Source organism: Hemiscyllium ocellatum, chromosome 3 (genome assembly GCF_020745735.1).
Source record: "Hemiscyllium ocellatum isolate sHemOce1 chromosome 3, sHemOce1.pat.X.cur, whole genome shotgun sequence".
NCBI classification, from domain to species: Eukaryota; Metazoa; Chordata; class Chondrichthyes; order Orectolobiformes; family Hemiscylliidae; genus Hemiscyllium; species Hemiscyllium ocellatum.
The window spans coordinates 102,049,957-102,076,660 of record NC_083403.1 but is presented as its reverse complement, the minus strand read 5'-3'; the positions used below and the strand labels follow the sequence as shown (position 1 = coordinate 102,076,660).

The window sequence follows — 26,704 nt, the reverse complement described above, 5'->3', positions numbered from 1 at the left end:
GGGTTTGTCGTCGGGCTCGGCTTCAGGCGGCGGTGCTGGTGAAGTTAGTGTCTGCTGTCTCGGGTGAGTGCAGGTTGAAGCCGTGGCTCTGGTACGACGCTGCTTAATTAACTGGCTGGGTCCTTGTCTGGTTGTAGGCCCACAGCGGGGACGGGCCCGGTTACTGTCAGGCGCTTCTCAGGCCGCCCTGGCGGCCTGCCACTGGGCCTGACGCTGCTGTTTAAAATGAGGCCAAAGCGGCCCCAGCCCCCTGCCCTCCCCGGGGAGGGGGGCTTGGAGCCACCGAAGTCCCTTCACTGAGCTCAATCCATCACGCGAACAGAGGCCTAGGCCCCGGGAAAAAACGGAAGGTGTCTAGATCAGCTCCACGGCGAGGGGAGCGAAATCTGCGGGTGGAAAAAAAACCTTTCCGGGGCAGATCATTAAATAGAGGGGGAGAGTTATTGGATATTTTCATGGGTGGAAATTAAAGATGGGCTTTAGATGGTGAAGGGTTTAAGCAGAAAGGTGAGGCTCTGGAGTGTCCAATGGGAAGGGGGTTTGGTGGAGGGGAAGTTTTAATGAGACGTGAAAAATCTTGGGTTAAATTGGCAGGGAAGGGTCTGGGGGCTATAAAGGGTGAGAAAGATCTTTGGGTGACTTTAATGAGATGGAAAGGGTTTGTCGGGTGGTTTAAATGGGCTGTGAAGAATTTTGACATTTAGTTGGAATGTGAAGGGTCTGGAGGAGGTATTAATTTGAATGGCAAGGGCCTTTTGGGCATTAAGTGGGGGGGAAAGGATCTTGGCTTAAATGGGATGGAAAGGTTGGGGGTTATTGGGATGTGACTGGGATGGTTTAATGGGATGGAATGGTTTTGGGGGAGTGTATATGGCAATGGAAGGGTCTTGGTAGGTTTAAATGGAATGTGAAGGAACTTGGAATTAATGACAATGGGTATTGGGTTAAATAGAGTGAGGAGGGTCGGGGAGTTAAATGAGATGGGTTAAATTAGATGTGCAGAAGGAATTTTGATATTGTTGGGGAGGGTCTGAAGGAACTTTAGTTGGGGTAAAGATCTATTGGGGGTGATTTGTAGCTGAGATAAAGTAAGTTTATCAATGAGGTGAATTTTTTGAAGTTAAAAAATCACACCACCAGGTTATAGTCCAACAGGTTTAATTGGAAGCACACTAGCTTTCGGAGCGACGCTCCTTCATCAGGTGGTCACCTGATGAAGGAGCGTCGCTCCGAAAGCTAGTGTGCTTCCAATTAAACCTGTTGGACTATAACCTGGTGGTGTGATTTTTAACTTTGTACATCCTAGTCCAACACTGGCATGTCCAAATTGTGATTTTTTTGAGGTATGGAGTGAGCATCATGTGGATTAGTCTGTTGGTTTGGTATTGTGATGGTTCTTAAAGGGAGTGGATATCACAAGGTTTATGGATGGGATTTGTTCACACTGTGTGATTTAATAGTGATGATGATCTGATTAAAATGTGTATCAGCCTTAAGAGGCTTGACTGCATAGATTTTGAAAGATTGCTTCCTCTAGCTGCAGAGTCTAGCGCACTGGCCATAGTCAGCAATTTGGCCTTTTGGCCAGAGATATGGAAAATGTTTTTGACTTGGAAGCCTGTGAATATTTGGAATTCTGTACCCAGAGGTACTATTGTTAGTCAAGTCATGTAATAATTCAAAGCTGAAATGTGTAGAGCCTTTGAACTTTCAGATAATTGAAAGACAAGGGGATGGGTGGTAGTGTGGAGTTAAGTTAGCAGATCAATTTGTTCTGAGTTGCAAAGCAGGCTCATGGGCAAGTATTCCTCCTATTATAGAGTCATAGAGATGTACAGTATGGAAACAGACCCTTCGGTCCAACTGTCCATGCCGACCAGATATCCCAACCCAATCTAGTCCCACCTGCCAGCACCCAGCCCATATCCCTCTAAACCCTCCCTATTCATATACCCATCCAAATGCCTCAAGAGTAAGTCAAGTTTTGCACTTCTTCTGATCTTGATACTTTGAAGGTTAGATAGGATGTTAGTGTGGGGTTTATGAAGGTTATTTGAGAGTTATAATAGGGTTGTTTGAAAGGATGATTGATAGAAGATCTACAAAAGGATGAAGGGCAAAATTATATACATTACACCCTTCACATAATATGTGGTGAGAGTATAGGATAAGGTGTTTTATAAAAGTTAACATGGTTAGCTGTGCAGCATGTATCATCCGTGTGTAGGCAGTTATCAGTCATTCAGTCAATATCCAGAAATCCTGGTATGCAATCAACGACAGAGATTAAGGGATGGGGCACGTTAGTAATGGCTTTAACATAGGGCACTAAATATACTCTTGCCAGTTCAGTCTTTTCTATAGAATGAATACGGTTACAACTTTAAGTATTCTGCAGGAATGGGGAGGTGACAGGAGGATGGTTAAGCAAGTTGTATGCGAAGCATTAGAAGTTTTGGCTCTCTGATATTTTATTGATGCAGAGGGATTCCTACATTAGTCTGAATTTCTGGCCTTCAGAAATGTGCTCCTCCCTTCCAGTATCTAATTGTTTGGCACCAATACCCAGGGGATGTAAAATGAGTCTGTTTGTGATTGACCTGCTTTGACACTTCTGGGTAGCCACCAGAGTATGTGTGTGTGTGTTGGGGAGAAGGAGGGTGCACGAGGTTGGTGGTGGAGGAAGGGTGATTGAGAGAATCCTCCTTGAAGTAATTGACACTTGGTTTTTGCTGTCCTTTTGATAGTGAATTGAAACACTTGATGTGATAAGGCCAGCTGTGCAGCATGAAGCTGCTATATTTCCATAGCCAAGTGAACATGCATATTGTACTCGAAGCAAATTCTGCTTAACTCAATCTCAACTGTTTTCTGGAAAGATAGGAAAGGATAATAAACTAAGTGACATGCTCCTTTTTATAGTTTGATTCATTTGCTGCCGATATAATCATTCCAGGCAACTGCTAACCAGTTTCCTTGAAATGAATGTTGAGTTTCCAGCTCAAAGTGTATATTCTGCCTTAAACCTCTTGTTCAAAATTTGATGTCCTAAGGGATGAAGAAATTTTACCACCTTTGCTCTTGATTTTGACTCATGAGAAGTAGATGGGTTGTGACTTCAACACCTTTCTGTGCTGGGACCAGTTGACCACTTTCTTCCTCAGCTGCAGACATCCATGTATGTTGGGTTTGACTGTTTATTGCCCACTGGTCATGAATTGTTTAACATTCCTGGGTCATTCTTCCTGAGGAGTCTGGAGTGGTGGAACATAGCTTCAGCTTGAAATGTACTGAGACCTGTGAAATTTCTAATTTACCTGTCTGATGGTTGTTGATGAACAAACTGTGACTTTCTTTATCGAGCATGCAAGTTACCCTTGTTTTAAGATAATCTCATATACAACTCAGCCCACAATCTAGCAAAAAGTGAGTGTACTATTTAGCTGATGATTATTAGTAGTGGTTAAACATAGCACTGAATGGGTATTTCCAAACTATGCAAATTGAATACTGTATCACTGAGCATTGCATGAGAATATTTTGAGTCATGGGAATTTTTGAGTAAATAGAGTTTTAAATAGGCAGTAAGTTTTGTAAGAAAGATCATTTGTCTCGAGGGGTAGAATTGTTGTCACTATTGATTTTAGACTACATTATATTGCAATGCTTACAGCCTATAAATGAGGAACTGCTGCAGCTTTATATGGAGGACGTATGATTTGCGCAAGAGTATTATACCCAATTTGTCTATGGAGATTTTATGAACTATAAGTAATAATTGAGTTTTAGTATACAAAAAAGTCAGCAGTAAATGGAGGTGACTTTTGTTTAAGAATCTGATTACATGAATCATGGTGAAAGCAGGGTTCAGGGGTGTGATCAAGTCTTATCTTCATTGAGCTCCCTTTTTGACATTATCCAGGTTTGGAGTAGTAAGTTTATATTATGAAAGTTCCTTTCAAAAGAGACATTTTCCAATTTCCAAAATATTTAATTGAACTTGGAGTGCCAAATAGCCAAAGAAGGGAAGATGAAATCCTATAAGCAGCAATACAAAGATTGGCAGCATGCTTATAGACAGCTGTTATCTCATTTATTGACTGAATGTGAAGTGTTGTCTCTTAAAACTTTCGACTAGTTAGCCCAGTTTGTAATGTTCACAAATTGACATTGTAATAGGTTAATCCTTAAATACTGGAATTGAGATGGCATTAATGGAATCATGAGTATAGTTTTCAGCCAGTTCAGTCTCCTTATGCAAGTAACTACTTTTATTTATATAGTACCTTTTTTAATGTGTAAATTTCTCATGTCTTTGGTAGCTAGGCAAAGTTTGATGCTTAAACAAAAACAAGATGATAAACAGCACTAACATTTTGAGTCTGGTGACCCTTCTTCAGAACCCTTTTATTAAACAAAGGACAGTAGATGCTGGAAATCTGAAACAAAACCTGGCGAAGCTTTAGTAGGCAGCATTTATGGAGAGATATCTGAATTAACACTGAGTCCATCTATTTTCTCTCCATAGATGCTGCCTGCCTGCTGAGTTTCTCCAGTGATTTCTGTTTATGTTTCAGAATCCTTTTTTTGGTTTCCAATCCCCAGTATCCGCAATTCTTCGTTTTAATGAAATGGTTCTGAAGAAGGGTCACTGGAGTCAAAAATATTGACCGTGTTTTCTCTTCACAGATGTTGCCAGGCTTGTAAAGTTTCTTGAAAAGTTTTGATACTATTTCAAAGAGTTTGATCTTGAGGAGCTTTTAATGGATGAAAGTGAACTGAAGAGGTTTAGGGAGGTAATTTGAAAGCTTGGTGCATAGGCATCTGCAGTTACAGTTACCAGTGTAATTATGGAAATTGGGCATGGGCAAGAGACCAGAATTGGGGAAAAATGCAGAGTTCTTGGTCAGTAGTTGGTTATGACAGTTATTCAGGAGATGCAGACAAGTCATTGCCAGCATTTAGTGATAAATCCATTCACAACTGTAGGGAAACAGAAAGCAGGATATAGGCTAGAAATAAAAACAAAGTTCTGAAGAATCTTAGCAGGTTTAATAACGGTAGTAAAGGAAAAAAACAGATGTCGTATACATATTTACTTCGCAAGTACTCTGAGTGTTGGGAATAATATATTAGCATGGATAAATGACTGGCTAACCAATTGGAAGCAGTTGGGGTAAGCATCTGGATGGGTACATGAATAGGAAGGGTTTGAAGGGATATGGTCAAATGCTGGCAAATAAGACTAGATTCATTTAGAATATCTGGTCAGCATGGATGAGTTGGACTGAAGGGTCTGTTTCCGTGCTGTATATCTCGATGTCTCTAAATGGCTAATTTTCACATTGGAAAGCTAACTAGTGGAGTGCCACAGGGATCAGTGCTTCAACTATTTTCAACCTAGGTTAATGGTTTGGATGAAGAGTCAGTGTATTGAGACTGAATTTACTGCTGATTCAAAGATAGGCAGGAAAGCAAATTGTTTGAAGGACACAGTCTACAAAGGGATGTGTTTTGGGAAAAAATAGGTAGAGGGAGATCAAATGTGAGTTGTCTACTTAGGTGAGAAGAATAGAAAATTAGATTATTATTTAACTGGAAAGAACCTGTGGAATTCAGCAGTACAGTGTGTTCTGGGCCTCGTATAACAGTCAGAAAATAGCAAATAAGCAAGACATGTGGAATATTGGCTTTAAATGAAAAGGGAAAGAAGGTAAAAATAATCTTACCACAGTGGTACAGGACATTGTTGAAACCGTACCTAGCATATTATCTTCATTGACTTCATTATTTAAGGTGGGAATTGGAAATGGTTCAGAGAAGATTAGATTACTTAGTGTGGAAACAGGCCCTTCGGCTCAAGTCCACACCGACCCGCTGAAACACAACCCACCCAGACCCATTCCCCTACATTTATGCCTGCCCCTAACACTACGGGCAATTTAGCATGGCCAATTCACCTAACCTGCACACTTCTGGATTGTGGGAGGAAACCAGAGCACCCGGAGGAAACCCAGGCAGACACGGGGAGAATGTGCAAACTCCAGAGAGTTTCCTGAGGCCGGAGTTGAACCCGGGTCTCTGGTGCTGTGAGGCAGCAGTGCTAACCACTGTGCCAACGTGCCGCCCACTAGGATGACTCACGGATGAAGAATTTATCTTGAGGAAAAATTCCGCCTATACTCTATTGATTTTAGAAGATTAACATGATCTTGTTGAGATAGTCATAGAGATGTACAGCATGGAAATAGACCCTTCAGTCCAACTCGTCCAGATATCCCAACACAATCTAGTCCCACTTGCCAGCACCCGGCCCATGTCGCTCCAAACCCTTCCTAAACATATACCCATCAAATGCCTTTTAAATGTTGTAATTATGCTGGCCTCCACCAATTTGTCTGGCAGCTCATTCTATATGCGCACTACTCTCTGTGTGAACAAGTTGCCCCTTGGGCCTCTTTTATATCTTTCGCTCTTGCCCAAAACCTATGCCTTCTAGTTCTGGACACCCCCACCCCAGGGAAAAGACCTTGTCTATTTACCCTATCCATGTCCCTCATGATTTTATAAACCTCTATAAGTCACCGCTCAACCTCCGACACTCCAGGGAAAACGGCTCCAGCTTATTCAACCTTTCCCTGTAGCTCAAATCCTCCAACCCTGGCAACATCCTTGTAAATCTTTTCTGAACCCTTTCAAATTTTACAACATCCTTCTGATAGGAAGGAGACCTGAATTGCACGCAATATTCCAACAATGGCCTAAGCAATGTCCTGTACAGCTCCCAACTCCCATACTCACTACTCTGACTAATAAAAGGAAGCATACTAAACACCGCCACCACTACCCTATCTACCTGCGACTCAAGGGTAGTTTATAAAAGTGTTTTCTGTTCTCAAGGAATCTAGAACTCTAGAGCAAAATTTCAGGATCAGGGCCCTCTAATTTAAGGTGAAGACAATGGGTAATTGTCTCATAGATTGTTAATTAATCTTTGGAATTGTGTACCCTGAGTAGTGGAGACTGGGTCATTGAGCATTCAAGGCAGTGTTAGACAGGATTTTGATTTACAAAGTTGAGGATAATGGGCTGGCAGGCAGTGGAGTTAAAGCCACGGTCAGCAGTGACGATCTTATTGAATGGTGAAACTGGCTTAATGTGTCACATGGCCCACTTCTGTGTTTTTATGTTCTTAGTGGATATCCTTGCTCTCTATCCAAGGTTAATCATTAGTGCTTTTCTTTTTTGCCCTTGAAGGCTAACAGCCCTGGCTGTTGTTTTTTGAACACTGTGAGAACAGGGAATTCTGTCTTCAGGATACTGGAGTTCCAGTTGAGGCCAGTGGTGCTCAAAGTGTATTAGGATGTAGAGTGGGGCCCCACCAAGGCATTGCCTGCAAAACATGGCTAGCAGCGTAGTGGAGGGAAAGCAAATGAGTCTGCAAGGAAAAAGAAGTCATTGGCAGATGGAGAGAGAATGCTGGGCATGAGGAACAGGACAATGCAAAATAACAGCATGAACAAGAGAATATAAGGGGAGGAAATTAAATGCTTAATGAAGAGAAGTGGTAAGCCAATAGCATGGGGGAAGGGAAGAGAGTAGACTTGTTTTTAAACTTGCACAGATTGACTTTATTTTAAATGAAAAACTACTGGTTGCGAGGATTATCAAGGGGCTAGTTGTAGTGAAGACGTAGGATGATTTGTAAGGAAGTGTTAAGGATCAGTAGAGAAAAGTTTTGCCTCTGGACAGGATGGTTGGTGGGATGTCCAGAACAAGGCAGCATAACTTATAAATTTGAGCACGTCCCTCAAGGGAGATGTCAGGAAATGCTTTCATACAAAGCATTGTGCAAATCTGAAAAACACTGCCCTGTACCAACCCCTGCCCAAAAAGAAGGGCATAGCTACTGAACCTCCAAGTGTAACTGGGGTGACTGCTTCAGGTCAAAATTTCCAAACTCTTTTTTTGTTAACAAAGGTACTAAGGTTTGTGGAACTGAGGCAGATAGACAGAGTTAAGGTACAGATGACCCATGACCCATGACTTGAATAGGGGTTGCCATTCTATTTGTATTGCCCTAAAATCTCCAGAAATTGTAATTTGAAGCTTGAAGGCATTGCACAGTGACTGAGGTCTTTTTTGGGGGTGGGGAGAGGTGGGGAGAGAGGTGAGAAGCGGGGTGGTGGGGTTTGGGTTGGGAGGAGAGGATGTGATAAACACTTACTTCCTTTCCTGTTGCTGGGAAGGTGAGTGTATGGGCTTGAGACAATTACCATCACAGTGGGCAGAGGAAAGTGCTTGATCAAAACTGACGATGTTTGGCTCCATGGTCTGAATGGTATCTTGTTTATCTGAGAGGTTGAATAGCATCCTTGTGTTCTTTTGACTGGCATCCAGTTCCTATGAAACAGACTCAAGGGCTGAGTAACCTTTGCCTTTTCCTGTGTAACAGGCTCAAAGATCAGCTCCTGGGTATATACTGAAATGTTCTAATGATGCTGATGTAGATTGTAATATTATTAATTGAACTTCTTTCCCCAGGACTGAAAAGGCCATAATGGAGCAGCATTTGCACTGCTTGAACTGTGTGAGCCGGCGTTGCATGGTTAGGCCAGAGATGAATGTGTCATGTGACTTGATTGGCTGCCCCCTGGTGTGTGGAGCTGTCTTTCACTCATGCAAAGTGGGTGAACATCGCCTACTGTGCCCTCTTGAGCGAGTGCCATGTTTAAATAGTGCGTTTGGATGCCCATTCATCATTGCACGGAACAAGATTAGCGAACATTTGGAGGTTTGTCCTGCCAGTGTGGTCTGCTGCACAATGGAGTGGAATCGTTGGCCAGTGAGCTATGCTGACCGCAAATCCTATGAAAGTTTAAGCAAAGATGGCGATGGAGTAGAGCAGTTGGACTTGGCTTTAGCTCTTCAGGATCAGCGGATGCTTCTTGAATCACTCAAGGTTGTGACCACTGCCTCGAACTCGGCTCCCAAGCAGTTAAAAAATGAGGAAAAGATCCCAGAGACTATGGAAGCACTGGATGAGCCCCCTTCTAGCAGTTTGCTGTCAGTGAATGAAGAAGCTTACACTGAACTGTACCGAGCCACAGTTGAAACGACTAGGACTTTAGCGGTGGCCCTTGACCTCTTGAACAATGCTACAAAAGATGGGGAGCTCTCAAATGGGAGTCTATCTGAGGAGCGATCTGAAAGGAATGGAGGTGTCCAGATTGTTGGGGAGGACGCACCAAAATCACCGTACTTTGCAGAGATCAATGATGATCCCTGCAAGAGCACAACGGAAGGAGGAGCAGTTGGTGGCGCACACTGTGAATCTGTAGCTTATGATCCGCCTTGGAGGGATTGGAACTTGTGTGTGGAGGAAAATGGATTTCATGAATTATCTGGCATGGTGACTGAAGCAAATGATGGCACGGATGGATGTATTCAGCTAAAAACAAGTGCCTTATGTAACGGTTTTCACAAAGCAGATGTGAATGCTTACACCCTAGGTCAGGAGGGAATGGAGTCGTACAATTGTGATCAGCAAGCAGAAGAGATAATGAATGGTTCTTGCCATGAAAATGACATAGATTGTGATGGAAATTCTTCAGAACCTGATCACTTCTTACCTGTATTTGCACAGCTACTTACTGTGGAAAGTTTGTTACATCCAGACAGTTTTCAGGAGGACTGCTTGCCTTCTGATCCCTGTGGAGTGAGAAAGTTAGTCAACAGATCTGCTGAGCGGCAAGCACTGAAGAAAATTGCCACTTTCAAACTGTTAGAAGGTCACAATGGGCGCAGGCCATATCTTGGGGACTTGAATTGGTATAGGAAGAAAACGGAAAGCAAAGCAGTTGACACATCAGATCTGGAGGTTGATGATGATCCTCTGGAATTACAGGGAATTGATTTGATCACAGCTGCTTTATTGTTCTGTTTGGGGGACTCTCCCAGTGGTAGAGGGATCTCAGACAGCCGGAGTGTTGATGGAAACCGTGTTGATTTGGGCACACAGACTTTCTCCTTCCCAGCAGCCATATTAGCCACCAATACTACAGTCGGGGAGATAGCCTCCGCATCTGCTTGTGACCACGCAAATCCTCAACTATCGAACCCGAGCCCTTTCCACACACTTGGGCTGGACCTGGTCTTGGAGTGTGTGACCAGATATCAAACAAAGCAACGCTCAATGTTCACTTTTGTATGTGGTCAGTTTTTCAGGAGAGACGAATTTCCTTCTCACTTTAAGAATGTGCACGGGGACATTCATGCTGGCCTCAATGGGTGGTTGGAACATCGATGCCCTTTGGCCTATTATGGCTGTACCTATTCTCAGAGACGGTTCTGCCCATCTGCCCAGGGTTCAAAAGTTATTCACGATCGCCATCTCAAGTCTTTTGGAATCCAGCCATCTGTTCCGGCCATGTTGTTAGGAACCCATGAGAGTCGGTTGACCAGCACAGGAATGGCTGCTGACCAATTGAGCAAACTGCCCTTTGAGATTTTGCAGCACATTGCTGGATTTCTAGATGGGTTCAGCTTGTCTCAGCTCTCAGAAGTGTCACACTTAATGAGGGATGTATGCAGCAGTTTGTTGCAGGTTCGGGGAATGGTCATCCTGCTTTGGGAAAAAATGCAAGATCTTCATGGAAAGGCCTCTTGGAAAACAAAAGGCAAGGTTTGTATTTTTCTTTTATTAAATTTGATTTCCTTTGTATAAGAATTAAGAAATAGTATTGTTTTGATCTCCATAGAGACTGTTAAGGTTTGAGTACTTTGCATACCCTGTTAACCACATCATTCCGCAAAATTGTTTTTAATGAAATTTTACTGTACGAGGTAAACACAACTAGATCTACACTTTGTTAGTTAATTATTTGTACTTCAAAAATAAAACCCATCAGCAGGTACGTTGGACCAAAACCCAACTGAACATTTTCATTTCTGCGCTGACGGCAACTCTCCCACCTGGTCAACAAGTCTGGCTATTCATTAGATTCTTGAAGGTTATCTGTCTTAAGTCAAAATTCAAACTTTCCTGCATGGTCTTTGAGACACTTGGGACGTTTACCTCCTTCACAGTGGCTCAATGGGCATTTCATTTCTAATCACTGGTTACTAATTACTCTAATGGCGGGATGCTAGGAAGTTCAGAGGAACAAAGGGTTCTTGAGCTGATTGGAATCCGCAGATCCCTAAAGGTGGCAGGACAGGATCTATGATAGCTAACCTATACAGGACACTTGCCTATAATCGTATCACAGACTACAAGAGCAGGAAGGGTATGTTGTATAGAACTTTGGTTAGGCCACAGCTGGAGGACTGTGTGCAGTGTGGTCACTGCACTTAGAGGAAGGATGTGATCGCACTGGAGGAGGGACAGAAGAGATTCAGCAGGGTGCTGCCTGTGATAGAGATGTTCCTCTATGAAGAGAATCTGGATAAGCTCTGGTTTGTTGCTTTAAAGCAGAGAAGACTGAGAGGAGACCTGACTGAAGTGCACAAGATTGAGGGGTATGGACTGGGTACATAGAAAGCAGTTGAAGTGTGAGAAATGAAAAGTATAATTTTAATGTGGTAAGCAGGAGGTTTAGAAGTATTTTGGGCATTTTCTTTTCAGCCAGTGGGTGATGGGAATCTGGAATACACTACTTGGGAGAATAGTTGAGCTGGGAAACCTCATACTTCTAAAAAGTACCTGGATGAGTACTTGAATGTCATAATCAAGGCTGTGGGTCAAATGCTATATGGGATCATGTAAGTTTAGTTTTTGACAATGCAAATCTGATGGACTGAAGAGCCTTTTCTGTATTGTACGATTCTATGATAACCTACTGGACCACATCTATTCTATATCTTTTAGGCATTTCTCTAGTTGCCTGATTTAGTTGATTCAATCTATGATGATGATTCTAACATCTGAAAACACAGGGAAGAAGACATGCTAAAGAGAGTTGCTGTTGACATGCAGTCTGGTTTCACACCATTTCTAATTGAGAATGGATCAGACACCTTGCTATCCTCCGTGACCTCCACAAAGAAACAGTCATGGAACTTTCAAACCATTGCATTGGATTTTTCCAGGCAATTGAATGTCTCCATTAGCTTCTAAAAATCTCTTGGCTAATTGTCAAAAGTCTTGATCATGTCAGCATATGTGATATAGAGTTCTGTGTTCCAAGCTTGGTGTTTCTCCTGGAACTCTCTAACTTCACACACTGTCTCAGTGATTCCTTGGCCTTTTCTGAAACTGCACATTAAATGACAGCACATCCTTATTGAGTGGTTCAGGAGGATGTTTATGAAAATTTTCTGGTGGTGAAGAGGCACGAGGCTCCTCCATAGTTGTTGCAAAATTGCCTTCCTTTTCACTTGTATAGCTGGACAACATAGCCATCTTTATAATCATGCAGGGTGCCACAGAGACTGAAATAATTCAGTGAACATTTTGACACCAAAGAAGAATTTGTATTTGTTTTTAATGGTGTGTAAGAGTTATCAAAGAGAGCATTGATAGTAACCCATTTGATTGCTTTATCGATGGACCAAGGCTGATTGAAAATATGGATAAAGTGCTTTGCCCCTCTTTCCATTGGCTATTTCTGAGAGCTGTGTTGATTCGTAGAATACACGAAATGACATCTCATATAGGTTATGGTTTGCAATGCAGTGATGAAAGATGAAGTGTATTGACTGATGAAAGTTTGCTCATTTTGCCCTGAATTTTTTTAGATTAGATTACTTAGATTAGATTACTTAGTGCGGAAACAGGCCCTTCGGCCCAACAAGTCCACACCGACCCGCCGAAGTGCAACCCACCATTATCGCTACGTTTACCCCTTACCTAACACTACGGGCAATTTAGCATGGCCAATTCACCTGACCCGCACATCTTTGGACTGTGGGAGGAAACCGGAGCACCCGGAGGAAACCCACGCAGACACGGGGAGAACGTGCAAACTCCACACAGACTGTCGCCTGAGTCGGGAATTGAACCCGGGTCTCAGGCGCTGTGAGGCAGCAGTGCTAACCACTGTGCCACCGTGCCGCCCACTAATTTTTTTTTGTTAACCCCCTTGTCCCTGTGTGATGGGTGAGTGACCTCCCTCCCTCCCTCCGCTGACTGACTGACATCCCAACAAATGAGCCCCCACTGATGGTAGCACACAGACATGACCGAAAGTCTGATTACAGAGCCACATAATGCAGTTAAATGGCCAAGACATTCTTTTGGGCAAATAACACGACAGGTGTCAGCCTTGTGATTATGACAGTGTTTATAGTTAGACAGCTCCAGGAGAAATGGCAAGCCTCGTACAGTATGCTTGTTGATCTGCCAAAGCCCTTTGACTCAGTCAGCCATGAAGGTAATGGAGCGATTTGGTTGCCTTGGAAAATTCCTTCCAATGGGTTGACACTACACACATGGTATTCCTGCATGTGTCATAGATGGTGATGAGTTTTCCGATCCATTCCCAATCATTAATAGAGTCAAACAGGGCTGCATGCTGTAATAAACTCTCTTCAGCATCCACTTTCCCGCCCCTCCACAAACCCATGATGTCTGGTGCTAGAATCGCCATCATAGAATACATCAAAATCAGTTATAACATAGACAGGAAGCTGCTCAATATAAGATGATTCATGGCAAAGATCAAAGTCTCCAAAGGCAAACTTCGCAACTTCCTAGTTGACTGCACTAGTTGCCAGTTCAGAACTGGAATTGCAACATAGCATGGAGTTATTCTGCAATGCATGTGACAACTTTGACCTTAAGATCAGCACAAAGTAAGCAGATGTAATGTACTAGTGTGTGTCAGAAGTGCCCTATTATTCGCCTTTACGGCTGCCCTCTGCTGTAGTTGCTGATAACGTAAATCATTTGAAGAGGGAGTTGAACAAGTGTTTTAGGGTTAGGAATTTAAAGGATTACAGCAAAATGGAGTGGATAAGGGCTCCATTTTCCCTTATCTGTGATCTAGGTTTCTATGTTTATTGTGATTCTTATGAAAAAATATTTGAATTAGGTTTTTGGGATACTGGTCCATTTTCAGAGTTATGTTTCAGATTGAGTTTACATCAGGATTGTTACAAGAATTATGAGATTAACCTATAATTAATGCACAATATATTTAATACTTTGATTTTCTTTAAAAAGAAAAAATAGTGTAAGCCAGCATAAGAGGGCGGAGGAGCGGGAAGTGGAGGAGATAGCATCGTCAACCACATTTGAGGGGAAATTGCAGTCTTTGAAGAAGGACCTTAATCTCCTTCCACCTATCGCATTCCCAACGCCCCTCCCCCAAGTCCCTCCTCCCTACCTTTTATCTTGGCCTGCTTGGCACACCTTCCTCATTTCTGAAGAAGGGCTTATGCCCGAAACGTCGATTCTCCTGCTCCTTTGCTGCCTGACCTGCTGCGCTTTTCCAGCAACACATTTTTCAGTTCTGACCTCCAGCATATGCAGTCCTCACTTTCTCCTAGCATAAGAGTAGTGCTGTTTTTGGATGCTCCGGTGTGCAATTGTTTTTAATTTGATACCTGCACCATTATTGTTAAAATGATATCTGACTGTTTAAGAATGAATACCAGGATCATTCTTTAATAAATAATTAGTTCACAGGCCAAATGGCATATTACCTGCTATCATATTTGTCCAGGCTCTGGAGCATTCCAAAATTAATTAATCTTCAACTATGCTGCCCATCTCTCTCACTTGTGGCAAAATAAACTTGAAATTAACAGAATAAAACTAAATAATGCTAAAGAGTGCTAATTGCTTGCAGTAATTTTGAGAAGGGGCTGCAGATATGAGCCTTGATCCCAATGAGTTACCTTGTGCCAGCTAATTAGAATTTTTATTTTGGAAATGGATTATAGGATTTGTTTATAATCAGTTTATAGCTTGCAAATGCAAAGGATACGTGCACACGTACATATGGTCTGTTTTTATATTTATATCTTATTTATGTAAAGCAGTAAACTCTTAAAAAACATCACTAGTACAGTGGTCATATTTTTACCTGATTGCATCATTTAATAAATAAGTTGGTGACAATAAAAATAATCCTGAATATCAAATAGTATCCCTTGAGAAAAAGTTCAAGATCCCTCAAAATTTGAACCCTGCTTCCAAAGTTTTATGTGGAATCAAGTTCCACCACCTTTTTTTCAGGTAGTGTTCCGAACCCTGATAACACTGAATAGAAAAGATTTCTTCTCATTTTCGTCCATGTCTTATGCCAATGATTATAAATCTATAACCTCTGGTTATTGGTTCATGCTGAAGAAAGACTAGGTACTCTCGCTGGTCTTATCAAAACATCTCCCCTCAATAACCTTCATTTGGTCACTTCTAGATTTTCGCTGTTCTGAAGAGAGCAGTCCTAATTTTTAATTTCCCTGCAAATCTGAAAGAACTCTCTTTATGTACTATATACATCTGCCTATTTAATCATTCTGCCTATAAGCCTGATCATCGCTATTTTCATGTGAGCTTCCAACTTGATTATACTCCCTATACCAGAGTCTAGATTTTAAATAAAAATTAAGAGCGGTTGAACCAAGATTGATTCTTGGAAGATCGCAGCAAACTGCCTTCTAATCTGCAAAATTTCCATAGGAAGCAGAAAGTGCTGGCATATCATTGAGCCAATTTTGTAAACATACTGCTATATTCCTCTTTGTTTTATGTGCTGCTCCTTAATAATTTTTCAGTCGATACTTTGGTGAATGTCTTGTAATCTTTACTAATTTATTAATGTTGTTACTACTTCAAAGTTAATCAAGTTAGTCAGACAATTTCTCTTTAATCAATGCTGATTTTCCTTTATTAACCTACCCTGAAATGGCTTCCCGTACTTTCCTCAGTAGAGATGTTAGGCTGATTTGCTTTTATCAAGAAGGAGATATATGTACCTCTTTAAGAGTGATGTAATATTGTCAACCCTCCAGTCCTTTTATACTTCTGTATCCAATGAGAATTGAAAGATTATGACACTAATTCCGCTATTTCTATCTTTGCTTCTTTCAGCATCCTGGGATACATTCTATCTGGATCAAACTACTTGCATATTTAAATTAGTTTAGTCTTTTTCGTACATCTGCAGCTATAATTCTTTTGTCTGTAACTTCCCTGTCTGTGTAAACTTTACATCATCTGCAGTCTTTTTGAAGACACAAGCAAAACCTTTGTTTAATACTTTAGTTATGCCCACTACATGTACATGAAGATTACCACACAGACTGGGGCTTTCATAGTATTAAGGGTTTTGAATGGAGAGGAATTTAAGTGTATACAGGAAAACCTAATTATTCAATAAGTGGACTAGAGAAAGAGCAAAACTTTTCTTCCTTTGGGAAAATAAGGCAGAGCTAGTAACTGGGATGTCATTGGGGGCAGGGGGGAGCACTTTAGGATAAGTGATCATAATTCTATTTTAAAATAGTGATGGAAAAAAAGAATAGATTGGATCTAAAAATTAAAGGTCTAAATTGAAGGAAGACCAATTTTGGTAGCATTAGGCAAGAACTTTCAAAGATTGATTGAGAGGGGCTGTTTGCAGGTAAAGGGCAAGTGAGAGGCCTTCAAAAATGAGATAATGAGTGTTCAGAGATGGCATGTTCCTGTTAATGTGAAGGGCAAAACTGGTAGGTGTGGGGAATGCTGAATGACTAGAGAAATTGGGGCTTGATCAAGAAAAAGGAGTAGGCATATGTCTGGTGTAGACAGTTGAGTCACCCCTTGAGGAATAAACTTCGGAGGGCAAAAAAGGGGACATGAGATACCTTTGACATATAGAGTTAAGGAGAATCCAAAGAGGTTCTACAAATACATTAAGGGTAAAAGAGAAACCAGGGAGAGAATAGGACCCGTTTAAAGATCAACAAGGCCATTTACAAGTGGAACCACAGGAGATGGGTGAGATACTGGTGCAAGGTATCTGTTTAGTATTTACTGTGGAGAGACACATGGAAGCTAGAGAATTTGGGAAAAAAATAATGATGTCTTGAAAAGTGTCCATATTACATGTACATAAATCCCTGGGACCCCATTAGGTGTATTCCCGAAACTTTGTGGGAAGCTAGGGAAGTGATTACCGGGCCCCTTGCTGAGATACTTATACCATCAACAGCCATGTGTGAGGTGTCAGAAGAGTGGAAGTTGGCTAATGTGCCATTATTTAAGAAAGTTGGTAAGGAAAAACCAGGGAATTATATAGACTGGTGAGCCTGATGTCAGTGGTAGATAATTTGTTGGAAGGACAGGCTTTACATGTATTTGGAAAGGCAAGGACTGGTTTGGGATAGTCAGCATGGTTTTGTGTGTGGGAAATTGTGACTATCTTGATTGAATTTTGTTTTTGAAGAGGCGACAAAGATGATTGAAGGCAGAACAGCAGATGTTGTCTGTATGGACTTCAAGGCATTTGACAAGGCTCTGTATGGTAGACTGGTTAGCAAGGTTGGATCACGTGGAATATAGGGAGAGCTAGCCAATTGGATGCAAATTTGGCATGAAGGTAAGAGACAGGGTGGTGGTAAAGGTTTGTTTTTTAGACTAAGGCTTGTGACCAGCAGTGTTCTTACTGGCAAGCAGAGGATGGAGCAATATTGTGATTACTGCTTAGGATTCTTAAAAAAAAATTAGATGTCAACTATGATGAGCTATCTTTATTTAATCCAGACTAATCACAGCTTTTTATCATTCATATAACTGATTTGAAAGTGAATAGATGAGGTGTGGTTAGTAAGTTTGCAGCTGACACACAAATTGGTGGCAAAAGTGAGGACTGCAGGTGCTAGAGATTAGAGTCCAGATTAGAGTGGTGCTGGAAAAGCACAGCAGGTCAGGCAGCATTCGAGGAGCAGCAAATTTAATGTTTTGGTCAGGAGCCCTGATGAACGTCGATTTTCCTGCTCATCGGATGCTGTCTGACCTGCTGTGCTTTTCCAACACCACTCTAATCTTGACAAAAATTAGTTGTGCAGTGAACAGCGAAAAAAGGTATGAGTATAATGGGTGCTTGATCAGATGGACTGATGGGCCAAGGAGTGGCAAATGGAGTTCATTTAGATAAATGAGGTGTTGCATTTTGGGAAGGCAAACAAGGGAAGGATTTATATCGTCGGTGGTCGGGTCCTGGGGAGTGTTGCTGAACAAAGTCATCTAGGATTCACAGTTCCTCGTAAGTGGAGTCACGGATAGGGTGGTCAAGATGGCATTTGGCATGTTTGCCTTATGTTGGTCATTAAATTGAATAGAGGAGTTTGGGATGAGGCCACTCTGGGTTACTGCATAAAGTTCTGAGTTTCCCTGCTATATGAAAGATGTTGTTAAACTTGAAAGGATTCAGAAAAGATTTACAAGGATGTTGCTAGGCTTAGAGTGTTTGAACTACAGGGAAAGATTGAATAGACTGGGACTTTCTTTCCTGGAGCATTGGAGGCTGAAGGATGAGCCTTGTAGAAGTCTATAAAATCATGAGGGGCATGGTTCGGGTGAATAGCCTAGGTCTTTTTTTCCCATTGTAAAGGTATCCGAAACCAGATGACTTGGTTTAATGTGAGAGCAGAAAGATTTAAAAGAGCCAAATTTTCAGAGGATGATGTGCACCAAATGCTGGCAAATGAGACTAGATTCATTTTGGATGCCTAGTTGGCACGGACGAGTTAGGGTCTGTGTCCGTGCTGTATCTATGGCTCTATCTTACCCTTAACCTTCCTAATTATTTTAGAACTTGCTGGATTTGCATATTCATTGCCAAAATTAAGACTAATAGTCCATTCATTCCCTCATGACTAGACCATTTATCCCCTTGAGCTTGCCCTGGTATCTAACATAGTTGGTCAAGCCAGGCATCAACATTTCTTTTTTTTAGATTAGATTGATTAGATTGCTTACAGTGTGGAAACAGGCCCTTCGGCCCAACAAGTCCCAGCTCTGCTCAGCCCTCAATCTCCCAATATTTCAAAAATCTATCTTGCACCTTATTAACTACCTCCAGTAATCTAGCCTCCATAACACTCTAGGATAGGGAATTCCTGACATTCATTATATTCTCAAAGAAATTCCTTCAATCTCATTTCAAACGGAGTGTCCTCTTATTCTGTGACTATGTCCTTCAGTTCAAGACTTCCCCCCCCCCCCCCCCACGCACACGCGCGCGCACACACACACACACACCATTCTTCTAAATACTAATGAATAAAGGCCTAACCTATTTAGCTGTTCTTGAGAAGTCAATCCCTTCATTCCAGGGATCAGCTCAGTGAATCTCTCTTGAACAGCCTCCAATGCCAGTATACCCTTTTTCTGAATACAGGGGTCAAAAATCTCCAAGGATGGCCTTGCCAACACCATATATAGTTGTACCAGGGCTTCCCTACTTTTAAACTTCAACCTCCCACTAATGAGAGAGTCCCAAATTCCATTTGGCTTCTTAAATTACTTAATGTCTTAATTACTTGTTGCACCTTCATGTTAACATTTAGTATTTCATGTACAAGAGCACCCAGATACTCTTGGATGAATTGTTTGGAATCTGTGTAAATGCTGTAATGTCTTCACTGTTATGTCTACTTGCTGGTTTAGAAGAGGAATAGTTTAAAGTGGAATCTCATGCCTGAGGGTAGTAAATTGCTAAACATTTTAAACTTCAAAATTAAGCATTTTACATTTTGTTTCCTTTCTGTATCTTTTACCTCTGTCAATGCAATCTTTCCCTCTATTTTTCTTTCTGTACCTGCTTTGATTAGAATTTATTTGGTTTTCTTCCATGATTCCTTTCTCTTTATCCATCCTTAAATCTGATTTGATTAAGGAGAGAGACTGTTGGTTGAATGCAGATGTCCATTGCCACCACCATGTTGCTGTTACAATCAGGTGAGGAAAAAGAGCCTGGTTTACTACTGTTCCTAGGAGAAAGTGAGGACTGCAGATGCTGGAGATCAGAGTTGAGAGTGTGGCGCTGGAAAAGCACAGCAGGTCAAGCAGCATCCGAGGAGCAGGAGAATTGACGTTTCAGGTATCAGCCTGACCTGCTGTGGTTTTCTCGCATCACTCTCTCTACTCTTACTACTCTTCCTACCACCATTTCACCACAACACTGAGTTTTTGCAAGGGTGATTGTCAATTCATTAGTACTTTAATGCATGCACTCTTGTGAGAAGTAAGCTGAGAGGTATTCTTGAATTAAACATGTAGGAATAAGCTTTATTGTTTAAAAACTCATTCTGATTTTTAAAAAAATTAAATGTTAACAATGTATAAATAAGACCTACTTCTTATTAATGCTTGCAAACACACCGCACTCAGACTTCACACTGTTGGATGTTAAACTTGGCCAAGTAAGAAAAATGCAGATAAAAGCAGTAAAGTCAGTTAGAATTTACCGTTTTTCTTGATGTTTGGTTCTTAGCTGAAGAACTCATTTTCTACAATAGTGCTTGGTATTTTTTAATTTCATCTTCAAATCTTTCTTTAAAATTCTGTTTGCAATGAGCTGGTTTTGTGTGTAGTTCAAGTCACAAACAAGGTTCAAATTTGAGAGCTTTTAGAGTGTGTGTGAGAGAGAGAGAGAGACAGACTTTGCATATTCTGTGACCAATTCTAAATGTAAATATTTACACAAAATAATTTATCTCTCCATTTTGGATGCATATTCTAAAAGGTATCGATGACTAGCTCGTGTGTCACTTGTTTTCCTTTAGCCATTTTTTCCATAATACATAGGAGCACAAATTAGGCCATTCAACCCATCAAGCCTGCTTTGCCATTCAATCTCCATTCTCCCAGTTCTCCCTGTAACCTTGATCCCCTTAATACTCAAGAACCTATCTATCTCAGTCAAAAATATACTCAATGATCTGGCCTCCACAACCTTCTGTGGCTGTGAATTCCATAGATTCATCACTCTGTGGATGAAGAAGTTTCTCCTTATTTCCATTCTCAAAGGTCTTCCCTTTACTCTAAGGTTGTGCCCTTGGGTCTTAGTCTCTACTGTCAACATCTTCCCAACATCTACTCTGTCCAGGCCATTCCGTATTCTTCTGTATGTTTCAATTAGATCCCCCACGTATCCTTCTGTTTCATATTGTGATGATTAATTTTTTGAATGTCCCCAATTATTATTCCTGAATGATCCATCCTGGATTTTGATGAGGTTGGAAGATGTTTGGTATTGCTAAGAGATCTTTGCTTCTGTCTCACTGTGATACTATGATCATGCAATGCTGCAGATTTGTTTCAGCCATTTTAAAAGCTGTCTTTTAAAAGAACAATGTGCAGTCAATGAATTTGCAATTTTATATTTGATATAAGTGCACCTTTGTTATACTGTTATCTGTTAACAGCCAGCAAATTACAGAGCAAAGAATGTTTCAATTTAAAATGTGATGGAAGCATTCTAACTAATGGGCATATTGTAAGAATGCTCAACTTGCAGGATCCCACTTAATTTAGTTGGAACTGTAGGTTTGTGCAGACATTTCATATCTTCCATTTGGTGCTTTTCCTTCCAAACTGTAGCACATCACACTTCATTGTTCTCATTTCCCAACTCTATATTGTCCTAACAATCTCAGAATATTTTTATAGGTAATGAAAACAGCTCATTGCTCTTTTAAAGTGGAGTAGCAGCCCTGTAAGATCTGCTGCATTGCCTGATCTTGTAGTTTCCTAACCAGTCTGAGAATAGGTCAGGCTCTCTAAACATGTACTCCAGGGAGCTTAGGACATTAAGGAGGCGAATGGTTGTTTTAAAAAAAAGGCAAAACATGCCTTCCTTAGTGGCCTGTCAGACAGGTGCCCTCACCACTGCTGATGGGTAGTACAGCAACTTCATATCCTTCATAACTTCATATCACATGGCAATGCTGAGCGTACTGGCAAGTTCTAGTGAAATCTGTAGAGGATCAGATTAATGTAGATAAGTTATGGATTTCCACACCAAATTATATGTGCAGACTCTGGAAGTTGTTGTCCAATATGCTGTGTTAATGATGGCTATCTTGTCATTCGCTTTCCTATTAATGGATATTAAGACAGCACAGCTTTGCAGGATTGTTTCTTGAAGTGCACTTCTTTTCAAATGTAATGCAGTGAGCTTCTTCCTGTTCCCAATCTCCTATTGTGATTAACTCTACTGCCTTTTTTCCTCTTATGAAGCTCATACTCTAATAGATTGTAGGCTGATGGATTGATCTCGAAGTCTAATGGACTGTAGACTAATTGACTGCACTTTCAAGCTTATTTTCCTTTTAATGGGTCACATATTTAATCTTTGATTCTGAAGTTAAACACAAACTTGATGCTGTGGCAATCAGTGCCAGTGGTACAGCTCTGCTGCTGCGCAGCAAATAGTTGGAAGAAATGCAAAGTATTTGTTCTCTTGCTTATTGAGTGCCTCCTTTCTTCTCCTTCTCCTCCTCTCTTCTCTCCCCCCCCCCCCCCCCCCCCCCCCCCCCCCCCCCCCCCCCCCTCCCCCCCGAGCATGCCTGTTAATTGTACAGCATTTTATGAAATATGTGACATTTCTGTCTTACAGGCCTGGCGATTCAGCACTGCCTTCGGCACAGTTAAAGAGTGGAAGTTTGCAGACATTGCCAGCATGGCTGATCATCTAAAATACTGTCGCTACAACACAGTGGAGAGGACCGGGGAGGCTGTCCCATTGCCTTGCATGTGTGTGACACGGGAGCTTACTAAAGCGGGCCGTCCATTGCGTTCTGTCCTAAAACCAGTTCTTTAATCTGTTTGGACACTGACAATGTACTGCAAAACATTCTAATCTTAAATGTGGTCTGTCACTTTGTATATGATATATTTTGCTTTGATGTGAGATTTATTTTTGTAGTTCAGTACCTGTGCAGGCATGCTCAAGGCAAAGAAAAGCGCCTTGATGACAGGCATATTGAATGGATGGATATTTTTGTGGACGAAATCTTCCCCCTATTGGAGTCTTCCATTTGTACATATAGTTTTCTTGCATGGATCTGGCCTTTATTGGAAAAAATATATCTAGCTTCACCCTCCATCCCTCCCCTCTTCTCACCACTCCTAGACCCCGAATAATCATATTGTGAATGTTGTAGATACAAAGAGACATTGATTGTGACAAAATCCTCATCAAAATGCGGCAATGTTCTGCCGTTACTTGGTGACTCAAAGATGCTCAACTTTTGTGGAATAATGAACGAGATGCTTCTTGTTTGTTTGAATCACAACTCGAGCTCACTCTGAGGTTAGAGGAGTTATTTGTCTACGTTACATCAGTAAGCTAGCTGCTGCAAAGCAATACTATACCTCACACTCATCAAAAGCAAAAATGCCGCAGTGCAGTGGATTCACACTGTACAATTTTGCCACTTTTAGCACTTTAGTTTTACAGCCTCATTTTATTAATTTGATCACCAATATTTGAAATTCATCATTGTTCACATAGTTTCTCACCCTCTCCTCTTTCCAACTCTCTGCCTTTGTGTGTGTTACCTATGATGTTGAATGGGGAAATGAGCAACTTGCTTTGAAACTAAATCTAAGAGGGCTGTTTCAGTCTGCCAAATGAAAGGCTGTGCTTTGTGAATCCATCCACGTTACTGAACCTAAACTCCCCCCAGATGCAAGGAACAGGTATCAGTTTGGAGGCTTAGCACTCAGTTACCAAAGCAACTTTTTACTTTTTAGTTTCACTTTTTTTAATATAATTCGTACCTCCGACTTTAGAATGCTTTATTAAGGGAGTGATTGTGTGTGTTTTTGTTTACGCATTTAGCGCCAAAAATAGATTTGAATATCTTAGCCTTCAGCCTCGGCATTTAAAACTCTGATCATGTAATGTGTTGATGTGATCTCACAATCAAGTGTAATGCCTTTTCACCGCACTTTATTGATTTTAAAACACTGACGGAACGATATCAAGAGTGCGGGATTGTTGTGGAAAGCTAGTTTATCCAATTTTAAAGGCTTTGTTTATCAGAATATTCATGGATTCCCCTTGTGCTGTAAACAAAATACTGCTGCTAAATGTAGAAATTTGAGTCTAACTGTGTTTTCCCTTAACATGTTGTCTTAAAGTTTAAAATGAAACAGACTTTGAAGAAAATGCTGTGTGTAGCTTAGTGCTAACATCTGTTTACAGACCTATATAAAATATGTGCTTCAAGTTCGCACATGTTAAGACAACTAAATGGGAAAACTCTGAGCTGGTCTTTAAGAACACTAATTAATTTATTTTGATTTTGAATCATTTGTAAAGTGATGTGAAATGAGAATCTGTTGGATATCAGTATCTGTTGCCTGAATGTTTTTCTACTGGCTTCTCAGAAGAAAATGGTAGTATAGTTCCAACACGGAATTGGCAGGTAGTGAGATCCAAATGTAAAAATTGAGACCTGTGTTGACGCAGCAGGTGTTTAAAATCAAATATTGTATAGCACAGTAAACACAATGAAAATTATTGTTTGAAATGGTGCTGCTGTGTTTGGGAGTTTCACACTGTGCCACAGGTAAATGTTTGATTCCCATTTATTTGAGGTGTGGAGGGGTAATGTTTCTGGAACATCATAGACACCAGAAATAAAAAAAAAGGCCAGTGTCAGTTTGCTTGCTCTTGGTTCTAGGTGTCTAGGATCTAGGTATCTACCCAGTGACTGCCCTTGGCTCTGGGTATCTAACCAACTGGTGCCCTTGGCTTTGGTTGTAACTAGTATTTGTCCTGGCTTCTGAATGTCTAAGCAGCTGGCACATTTGGCTGTGCACTCAAATCAATGGGAGTTCCTGGCTGTGGGCATGGAACCAGTGGGATGCTTTATACTGAAGGTTTAACCTGTCAGAAGAAGAAAACAGAACAAATGCTAAAAATGCAAAGCATTGAAGTCCAGACAGCAATGCAACAGAATGCATAATTTAAAGTTGTGCACTTGTGTATTTGTTTTAATTTGTGTGGAGATATCTACATGTCAATTAAATGTTGCATTTATTACAACTTCATTAAACTCTATTCAATATGAATGCATTTTGTTGCTGCAACTTCAAGTATACACTCAGTTCCACTGAAGATCATTTGATCTCTTCCCCCTTTTCTGCAGTTGCTTCATTTACCAATAAATGTGTCATTTGGTTCCAATAGTTTTTATTATGCTCCAGGAATGAAACTTTGCTTCACTAAGAGTTCATATTCATTACCATTCACTTAAACAGTACACTGGTCTACTCATATCTAATTATTACATTATTAGTTAGTATTTTTTTAATCTTGTCAGAAACATGTGTATTTTCTGCTTTCAAGTATGAGAATTAAAAGCAGTGAAAGATTGCATAAAATTCTCTGAAACCACAATGAAGATCAAAGGAGTCTCTACTTTAATGTAAAAAAAAAGTAGATTTCTCTTTTCAACATTCTGAGGTTCAGTTATGCAGGAGTTTGTGTTGGGAGGACCTTTTCCCCACTCTGCTGGTCTTTCAATGATGCACGATATTGAGCTTTTGTACTAAATGTTTGATTTCATTTTAAACTACAAGAATTCTAATAAAAAGAACTTGACATTTTTATTAACTACTGAAAGACTGTTTGTTTGTATTTTGTGTTGCAAAGGTTGCATGAGAATTGAATTTTTGTAGGTTTTTGAGCATGATAAATTGAACCATTGGAGGGATGGAAGTGGGGACAGTAATCATAGATTTGCTCATTTAGCCACAAATTCCTATTTTTCTGAAATTGCTGAACAAAAATGTACCAAGGTTCATCCAATTCTCTTTCTGCATTACAGCAATGCAATGATAATGTTGTTGTTGACAGTTTATGCCTGGTACTCTGTTCTGTGTAAGGTCAGTGAAAAATATGGTGGGAAATTTTGGAAACCAGTGGCACAAAGCCAGACTTCATGTCTCCAACTACTCATACACTTTATCCCAAAATGTGACCATTCTGAAAGAAATCTATCAAATGAATAAATAAATCCTAACCGCTCGCGACTGTCTCTAGTAAATCTATTTCTTAAATTGACCATCTTTGTTTCCATGTTGTACATCTCTATGACTCCACAGTTCTAATAGTCTATTTTGTTTCTGCCATCGAATGCCTCTGTTTCTCGACCATGTCATAAAGTCACAGAGATGTACAGCACAGAAACGGATCTTTCGATCCAACTCATCCAGGCTGACCAGATATTCCAACCTAATCTAGTCCCACCTTACGAGCACTTGGCCCATATCCCTCTAACCCCTTCCTATTTGTATGCCCATATAGATGCCTTTTAAATGTTGCGATTATACCAGCCATCACCACTTCCTCTGGCAGTTCATTCCATACACTCACCACCCTCCCTTGTGGAAAAGGTTTTCCCTTAGGTCCCTTTTATATCTTTCCCCCTCTCTTCCCCTACTCTAGGGAGAAGACTTTGTCTATTTATCCTATCCGTGCCCATCATGATTTTATAAACCCCTCAGACCTCGATGTTGTAGGGAAAACAGCCCCAGCCTATTCAGCCTCTCCCTATAGCTGAAATGCTCCAACCCTGGCAATATCCTTGTAAATTTTTTCTGAACCCTTTCAAATTTCACAACATCCTTCTGATAGGAAGGAGATCAGAATTTGTTGGCAATTGCATTTTCTCGTCCTGTCAAATGCACAATTTTCAAATTGATTGGTTGTAACAACAAGCTGCACTTAAACAGTCTGCAATTTTTGTCCTTCCA

General features: G+C 40.9%; 1 protein-coding gene across 2 annotated transcripts; it reads left to right on the top strand.

Annotated features, from left to right (window-relative positions):
- fbxo30a (F-box protein 30a) lies at positions 1–25,571 on the top strand. Of its 2 annotated transcripts, none has more exons than XM_060852206.1 (3): positions 1–63; positions 8,545–10,684; positions 22,554–25,571. In XM_060852206.1, exons 2-3 carry the CDS (start codon positions 8,561–8,563, stop codon positions 22,755–22,757), a joined length of 2,328 nt encoding a protein of 775 aa, XP_060708189.1. In that variant the 5' UTR covers positions 1–63; positions 8,545–8,560; the 3' UTR covers positions 22,758–25,571. The 2 variants fall into 2 exon arrangements, with proteins under 2 accessions (XP_060708189.1, XP_060708199.1); XM_060852216.1 differs by having other exon boundaries at positions 8,545–10,679; positions 22,554–22,682.
- The last annotated feature ends 1,133 nt before the right edge of the window (positions 25,572–26,704 follow it).